General features: G+C 31.9%; 1 protein-coding gene across 1 annotated transcript; it reads right to left on the bottom strand.

Moving 5' to 3' along the window:
• Nucleotides 1-419: 419 nt before the first annotated feature.
• On the bottom strand, nt 420-1,644 carry LOC149231248 (transcription factor IBH1-like). The gene has a single exon (XM_089376243.1). It carries the CDS (start codon nt 1,307-1,309, stop codon nt 719-721), a length of 591 nt encoding a protein of 196 aa, XP_089232369.1. The 5' UTR covers nt 1,310-1,644; the 3' UTR covers nt 420-718.
• Nucleotides 1,645-9,671: the final 8,027 nt, after the last annotated feature.

Genomic DNA, 9,671 nt, shown 5'->3' with positions numbered 1-9,671 from the left:
AAAAAACAAAAACATTACAAAAGACACAGGGAAGTTTTAATTTCTTCTTCTAATCAAGGGTCATGACCATGACCAATACAGGCATTATCAATTATTCATAAAGGCAGACAGGAAATAATTTTTTTTGTGCTTTCAGAATATGACAGAAAAGAAAAGAAATGTTTCTTATCTGTCAGAACGTGGAATATCAAAGAAGTATATAGTTACTAATACAATTGTGAACAAATCAAATTTGTGCAGCAAAGGAAACAATCTCAAAGAAAAAAATTTGATATAAATTTTAATAGTTTCGAAAGACTTCTCTAAATTATATGTAATCCAAGATGAAAAAATTGAAAATGATCACTACTTTTTATTTAATACAGAGAGTAAAATATACGGAAAACAGAAACATAAAGCAGAAATGTGAAATTTTATAGTTCGAGCAGAATGGGAAATTGTATATTGACCATGAGATAAATACAGTTATATATGGAAATAATACTGGAACGAATATGATCTGCACACAATAGGATTTATGACTGCTCTCTTACCAAATTCCTAAATCCAAGGTTCCTGATCTGCATATTCCAGATCATGTGGGGGATATCTATAGAAACGTATATTTTCTTTTCTTTGCGTAACATATACACATTAAGTATATACTACCAGCTGCTACATGCAAAACTCCTATCGCCATTGTTTGTGCAGCCTGAGATTCGACCTGCCGACCGCATAACTAGACCTTGCAAGTATGAGCACAAATATTTGAGTACCAGTCTGTGAGTGCCTGCATCGCCCGAACCTGCATCTGAAGCGCCTCGATGTAGTCCCCGGTCTCTTGCAGGAAAATAGGGAGCTCTAATCCGCGGCTTCCGGGCACAAGCTCCCTGAGGGTCTGCAAACGAGAAGCTACAGTGCGTCTTGCTGGTTCGCTGCCATGTGACCGTACGGTAGGGGAAGACGCTCCAAACAGCCGCTTGACGAATTTCTTGCCGCCAAAGGCCGTTTTGTAGGGCCTGGAAATCTTGGCAGACGCCGATCTCGCGGAATTCATTCTGGATTTAAGTACTGATCGCCGTTGGCAGCGGGAATTGTTGAGCCTGAAAAGGCATTTCTGGAGGATGACCCGGCTCCACGAGGTTCGACCCCTCGCCATCATTGCAAGTGACAGATCTGCAGCCAATTTCACGGTTCGACTTCGAGCTAAGCCGTTGGTCGCACGTTCGATTCTCCTCCGGCGCAGCACAGCAATCAACTGTCTTGTATATTTCCGCTGGAAACTGGCCCTCCATGCCGCCTTCTGCTCATCTCGGGAAGGTTTCTCCATCGCTGCTCTGAAAATTATAAAAGCGCAGCCGCTACAGATAACTTAAAAGCTTCTGCCAAATCTCAGGTTCCTTGGCTGTGAGAGAGATTCGCAGTAATGTGGTGGGCTTCTGCTGGGCTTTAAAGGCCGAGGAGAGTCGTGGGTTCATGCATATGGAGCCTAGGTGGTTCCATCCTGATCACATATCACATGCGATACCATCTCTGTCGTCGCTATTTCCTTACATTACGGATCCCCTCCCACTAACATTTAATGCCGCGGTAGACAACTGGAAGTAAGCCTGAAATGGCCGGTCACCTGTAGCGAAGATCAAGGAAATCGGTAAATTATAATGCACTCCGCATCCGTATGTAAGTTGGTATTCCTTGGAATTAAATATTCAGGAGGCCGAGCGTATAAAAGCTTCCTTTGTTTTAAAGGGTGGCAAACTTTGGAAAGAGTATCCTGAGAAAAGTAAGAGTTATATGGCAAAGATTAGTTGAGTGTTATTTTTTTTTTACTTATAATATAAAGAATATATTTAACCGTGGGTAAGTTAGATATATTATGAATTTGAATCTTTATTTATAATATAAATAATATATTTAACTATGGGTGAGTTAAATATACTATAAATTTAGATATATTATGAATTTGATTCCATAAAGGTGGGGAGTTTATAAATTTAGATATATTATGAATTTGATTCTGTAAAGGTGGAGGAGTCTATGAATATAGATATATTATGAAAATGATTCTACAAGGGTGGAGGAGCGTACTTTTTAGCCTTATCACAATGGGATCAAAGATGCTCTCATAGAATTTGAAATTGGGTGGAGGAAATAACATCTTATTTATGTCAACCACTCATTTGTTCTATGAGGAGACATGACTTAAATTCCGATGGGAATGAAAGGATATGAATTTAGGATTTAACTTAAATTCCAATCAGAAATAAAGAATTTAATATATTTAAATACCAATGGAATTGGAATTTGGAATTTGATGGGAAAATTATCTAAAGAAATTGGAATTTGAAATTTGATTGGAAAATTATCTGGAGCAATTTGAATCACCTATTAAATATAATTGAAAATTCCATTTCACTATTATTGATTTTCTTTTAAATATTAAAATGAACATTGTAGTGATTGAAACTTCAATTTTGATGGTTAATTTAATATTCTAATTCCCACTTTATTTATTTATAGATACTATTATATGATTTTACAGTAAAAAGTTTCACTCCTTTTTTATAAACATTATTGCGTCTAACTTTCTATTCCATTTTGACTTTATCTTTTCAAAATAAAATAGAAATGAAAATAAACATTACACTTTAATCATTAATATCATTCAATTCCATTATTTTATCTCAAGTAATTCCAATTTGAGTAATTCCATTGTTTTATCTCAAGTAATTCCAATTTGAGTAGTCTTTTCTATTCCATTTTGACTTTATCTTTTCAAAATAAAATAGAAATGAAAATAAACATTACACTTTAATCATTTTTTTTTCTAAAGTTAAGCAAATTATATTAGTTTTGTTGTATAAAAATACATAGATTCCTGGGAGTCAATGTGACCTCGCAGAGATATTGCTTCCAATGGATATATTCGCTGAAGATTTAGGTCGCTTGGCCAGTAGAACTGTCCTTGTAGCTCAATACGCTCTGGCGCACCCAGAAAGTCCGGTCAGCACAGAGTTGCGTTGTCTGAATATTGTGATCGAGCATTCTGCAAAGCGGATTTTCGTTTCCAGAGACCGGTGTGACGGGATGTTGCTTTATTTTGCCCGATCCTGTTGGCTGTGTTCTCCCTTGGGCGTGACTTGCTCATAATCAATCGAGCATTGATTAAGTTTGCCATGGTTTCCTGTAACGAGGATCCCTTGTGGCCTAGGCTTGTGCTTGTAGATCCGATTGTTGGATATTGTGGCAGTTGGCTTTGAGTTCTCCCGCCTCCTGATCCTGCCAAAGGCTGTGGTACTCTGCCAGATTGGAGTCGATCCCTTCATTTGCCAATGCATCAGCTAGCTTGTTTGCTTTCCTTCGAACGGCTTGGAAGGTGATCCCTTTCATGTTGCAGAGTTGGCCTTGGAGATCTTTTAGTATTGCTGACAGCCTCCAGCTTGGGGTTACTTTGTGCACCTGTGCGCCCATCTGGAGTTTCCTGATCAGCCTTATTATTATCTCTGAATCGCCCTCCACTATCAGAGGTAGGAGTTTGTATCGACCAACCATAGTGAGGCCTTGGAGGAGAGCGATTAGTTCTGCAGCGTTATTGGTGTTCACTCTGAGATTGCCGTGATAGATGAGGTGAATTGCTCCTGTGTGATCCCGTACTGCTCCCCCATAGCCTGCCATGCCCGGGTTTTGTCTTGAAGCCCCGTCGAAATTGAGTTTGAATGTGTTAAAGGGGGCAGGGTCCATTTGTCCTGTGTCGTTCCTGTTGAGGTTTGTTTCCTTCCAGCAGAGTTGGTCCTTGTTTGAAGATGCGGGATCTACATTGTTCTTGCCTCGTTTGGAGAAGCGTTGCCCTCTATCTTCTGTATGCCCATAGCGTTGACTGTTTCTGTGATGAGTAGTCGAACTTTCCTTATCAGCATGTGTACTCCTGTGGCTATGTTTTTGAATATTCTTGCATTTCGCTCTTTCCATAGGATCCAAACTAATGCGCCCGGAACTAGATTCCAGGCACTGTTGACCAGGGGTACACTTTAATCATTAATATCATTCAATTTCATTATTTTATCTCAAGTAATTCCAATTTGAGTAATTCCATTATTTTATCTCAAGTAATTCCAATTTGAGTAGTCTTAAGTGTGACTTTTTGATAGGTTTTCTGGTTTATTTTCTAATCCAGTTTGTTTAGAATCAGGCAAGGATTCATTGAAATGACAAGTTTTATACGTGAACTATTCACAATCGAAGTGCCCCAAGGATTTTTTAGGGTGATGAATTGATATATGGAGTTAAAAAACCAGTTTAAACAACAAAAATCAAAATTTGACCACAAATGTTTTTGTCGAATTCGAGCCAAAAATCAACTAGAAACTCCAAAAAAAGCCCACTTAAAAACTACTTACAATTGAAAAAACTTATATTATTGATATGTACCTCAATAATGATTATATACATTGAATGTAATTCCATTATATATGTTAATTAGCATTCAATTCCATTATTTTATATTAACCAATTACAACCCAAGAAAAATATTCAATTGAAGTCACCAAAGATGAACACTTAACTAATAGTGATTATATACATTGACTGTGATTAGATAATTTGTACAAGATCAATTTCCTCAATATCTCCAATTATATTATAACAACTATATTTCAATGTGAAAAATTTGCTAAATAATATCTTTATTACTATTTATTTATTTCTTTTCCACTTCTTTAATTATTTATTAATTAAATTTCTTCATTTCAATATATTTACTCCTCAACATTTATCATACTTATTTTTATAATTCTTAACCTTAAATCTACACCTACACACAAAATTTATCTTCGAAAAATAATATTATCTTATTTTTGATAAAAAATAAATAAATAGTTTCTACACTATTTTAATACTTTCAATTTTCATCACAATCCAATCTCACATTTTTATAAATTTAAATTTGCATTAATTTATTGAATTTATTAAAATCAAACAAATATCTATATTTTACTCATATTCACATTCATTTTACACGGTAATCCTCTAACTCGGCAATATCTTAATGTTAATAATTCATAATTTTACTCTTTAAATTATTAAAACAATAAAAATACTTTCGCCATTTCAGACTTTTTTCTATCAATTCCTCTAATTTACATATATAAAAACTCGGCAATGCGAAAGAGAAGAACGACACTAAGTAGACCACCATCATCCATGTTCTTCTCTGCTTCATATAATTTGTCAGTGTCATAAAATCTACATACGGCAAGAATTTTATGAGAATCACGTTATATTCACCACTGCCATATTTCAGTGATAAAAATCGAGTATGTGAGGGGAAAAGGCGACAACCGTGTCAGAGACTCCGGCTTATATGTACGGAAAATCCGATGCGTCAAATATGAAGCACGTGCTTCCATTCACTAATTTGCAGCCTTATTTTCACATTAAATAAGGAATAAGATACATGCTAAAGAGAGTGGACAATCTGATTCTTCTTACCCTCACCAGAGAAACAATCCAAGTCTTTGAACCCACCATGTCTCCCTATTTATGTCAATTAACAAAACGATGATCATATAGATTTTTAATGTTAATACGGGTGGGACTATTTTTAAATCGATTTTAAATATCAAAATTCCACAATTATTTATAAATCGATTTTAAATGGATATAATTATAACTGTTATTCGCAAAATTTGGGTAATGATGAAGAATATGGAATCTTGAAAATTATCTTAATAAAATTTATTTAGGAAAAATGAAAATTTATTTCTTTATAATTTATTCATTGATATATTAATTTACGTGTTAATAAATCAATCTATATATACAAAAGCAAGTAATAATATATGTAATGTCTTAATAATTAATTCACAACTGAATTATAATAAATTTTAAGAAGAAAAAAATAAAAACCATTTTGTAATTTTTAATAAGTATATATTGCCCATACAAACCAGTTAAACAATCAATATAAACAAATAATTTAACTTGAAAGATATAGTTAGGGTTTAATTAAACATTTTTTAATTTCAAAAGGATAAAGTTACTCATTTATTAAATTGGAAAGATAACAAAATTCAATTTAAATGAAGATAATTAAAAATTTAATCATATATCTAACTTAAAAGAAATTTACATGTTATATAATTTGATTTCTTGTTTGGTAATTATTATATACTTTTTATTCAAATTTTAAATTGACATTTGAATTATACAATTTTAATTATTGATATTAAAGTTTTTTTTAATTGAATTTAAGAATGAAAGAAAAAATACAATATATTTAATTATACCAATAAAAAAAAAACTTTAAAAAACTAAAAAACTTATTTATTTATTTATTAATGAATTGTTATATGGATAGAGATTAATAAGTATAATTTAGATTATATATATATATATATTTATTTATTTTATTATTATTATTATTGACAATATTTTCTCATAGTTATTCATAATATTTGGAGTTGTTCACTGAAATAAATTATATGTATTTGATAGTGTAAGTTAACACAATTATTCATAATGCATCCAGTTATTTTTCAGAGATAAATGATGTGCATGAGTATGAAAGTCCAACATTTTTAGAGGACACTCCACCCATAGAAAAAAGAAGCTCGAGAATGATACTAGAAGAGATTGTTGTGTTTTGAATTTATAACAATAGCTTAGTAGTCATTTTGAGAGGATATGGGGTTGGTCAATAGCTATGGAGTAAAATGAATTAATAAATTAAATGAATAATTAAAATGTAACCAATGTAAAGAAAACAATATTACTAGGTGCATGTATGTGCAAAAAACTCATGTCATCTCTTATTTCCTAATGGGTAAACTTCAACACTTTGTTGGAAAAACTCCCCCCTTTATCAAATATTACTTTGATTTTATTCAAAAAAGTTGACATCTTCATTTTGAATAGAATGACGTCAAGGTTAGCTTAGGTTAGCTTTGGCATTGTCTCCTTATTCACTAAATTTCTTGTTCTTGAAGCCCTTAACATTATATCACATCTAGTCAACTCCCATACTCTTGAACTCATTAACATTTGCATTTCTTCCACTCTATTTACTTTTAAAGGGATCTACTATGAAAAAGTGAAGGCACGACCATGTGATTATCTGTGTCTCCAATAATCACCAATATCTTCAAGGAACATTTTGAAGCGTTAGTCTTAGATAACTTCTATCAAAAGCCCAAATGTTGGTATTAGTTTCTTGATGATATCTTTATTGTTTGGCCTCATAGCTGCCCTATGCTTACCTCTTTCTTCAATAATATTAGTAGTGTTTCACCTCATATCCAATTAAACGTGGAGATCTAAAATGATAATTCTCTTCCCTTCCTAGATATTCTTATTTCTTTTGAATCTGATGACACCCTCACCATTCAACTTTACCAAAAAAAGATCCACAGTGACATATACCTTCATGACCATTTTCACCATCACTAGTGAAGAAGTTCATGGTTCTAAAAATTCTTGTCACCCATGCCTTTTAAATATTTGGTCCCTACTTCCTTGAGGAACAGAAAGCCATATTATCAAACTCTTTAGGGAAAATGAGTACTCAACCTCTCAAATTCATAAATATTTTAGATCCACCCAAAATGTTAAATCTACAAATTTTATTACTTTTTCTCCTCCCCCACCCCCCTTTTAGCTCTCATTTTCCTTCCCTACATTCAAAGAGCCACCACTAGATCTCCATGGTTCTAGCCAAAAAGAATATTTAAACCTTATTTAAACATTTCAAAACTATTAAACATCTATTTAGATTTGCAAAATATAAATATGACCTTATGTTCCACATTGGGCTTACCAAATTTTGTGTTCCTCTGGATAATCATATATTGGACAAATAGGGAATTTTTTCAAAGAATATATCAAAAATCATATAATAGACATTTACCATAGTTGTATTCCAAATTAACCATCATTGAACACTCTCATAACTTGAAATAATTTATTTTCTTTGATGAAACCAAATTTTTTGCTTCAATTTTCATTATTCCACTCGTATCATTATGGAAATAGTTGAAATAGAAAAGTAGTGCAATAATTTCAATCATGAAAATGAGTACAAATTTGTCTTGGAAACCTGTCATTCATCACCTCAATCAATAATCATCTTCCATTATTTATTTCCTTGGATATTGTTTGTCTACTTTTTCTCACTCTTCATTTCTCTTTTAATCTTTTCAAAAGTGACATTTCTTCCTTATTTCATTATTTTTCATTGTTATTATCTCATTATGATGATAAATTTTAACTCAATGTTGTTTTATCCTTATTTATTTTTTCATCCAAGTTTATCTATTATTTTACATCTCAAAACACTTATATTACAATACACTAAATTTCTTTTATTTTTCACTTATAATCCCTAGTAATATTCTTTTCTTTACATGAACTTCTTTTTAATTTAATTATTCATTTTTAGTCCACAACTATTTACACTCCCCCACCAATGCTACTATGCTATTCTTACAAATCAAAATCTTAGCACTTCTTTTTTAATATCATTTTCTAACTTCTTTGTCAATAACAATGAATAAATTGTCCATTCAAAATTTTGGACATTCATACTCATACAAACATTTTATCTCATAAAATAACTTTTAAAAAATTACCATTATTTTTACTCAAAATTAAATTTTAATTATAATATATATATATTTTTTTTTCATAAATTAATTTAGAATGGTAAGTTATTAGTTATCTTACTCTTGTTTAAGTTGTTGTCAAAACAATTGGGGTTTTCGTCTTAAAAAATAATACCACATTAAGTTGGTAGTTGAACATCTTTGCACCCAAAGATATTAGCACATTTATATTAGTAGTGGATGATAATATGGATAAACAATGAGTTAACCATATTCAAATTAAAAATTGTCAAATTGATTGGTATGCAACGTTTATAAAATTTTATTGCAAGTTTTTACACATGTTTTTGATTATGCATAAAAAGTATAATTGTGGTCAACCTACATGGATAATAGCTCTTTGAATTGAAATAGTTCAAGTTACAGTATGAGATGGGCTTGTCCTCTTTTCAACTATAATGGGAAAGTCATCTTCCATGTGTGTAGTCAATCTATGAAGGAGTAAAAGGATTTTGGAGGGTGAATCAATAGGGTGCCACAATTTTAACATGGAAATTAGGATGAATACAACATACTTCATCAAGATAAATACAATGTCTTTACCAAGACAAAGGTGTATGCTACCTTGAAACACTGCAAACTTGAATGGACTTGGTTGGTGGAGCAAAATTTCCTTCCACATTAGGCCACCTCTTAGCCTTGCATTGGAGGTAGATAATCCATGCTTGACCAGTGCCTGATGGATGACTTCTAACTTCCTGCATTTCTCATACCAATGAGATTGATTATTTCATTGTATATTGTGTCCTCTTCTTTATGGCAAAAGGATGAGAATTGTGGCAAAGTGTTAAAGTAGTTATATTATTGGAAATTATTTAGACAATTTGCCATAATTAGAAATATTTAAAACTATGAAGGAAAAATTGGAACAATAATAGGAAAACAGGTAAAGATTAGGCTTATAGTTTGATCTTATCTCTCCATTTTTAATAATGGTGAAGAATATTTAAAGTTCATTAGATATTTTCCATCCACATAATTTTATTGTTAAAAAACTATATAAACAAATAAACAAACCAAGTAAACGAAGTAAATAGT

This window comes from Pinus tabuliformis, chromosome J (assembly GCF_031772625.1).
Source record: "Pinus tabuliformis cultivar Carrire ecotype Pingquan chromosome J, CPIR1, whole genome shotgun sequence".
Classification (NCBI taxonomy): Eukaryota; Viridiplantae; Streptophyta; class Pinopsida; order Pinales; family Pinaceae; genus Pinus; species Pinus tabuliformis.
Note: the sequence above shows the minus strand (reverse complement) of the source record. Positions and strands in the feature narration are given on the sequence as shown.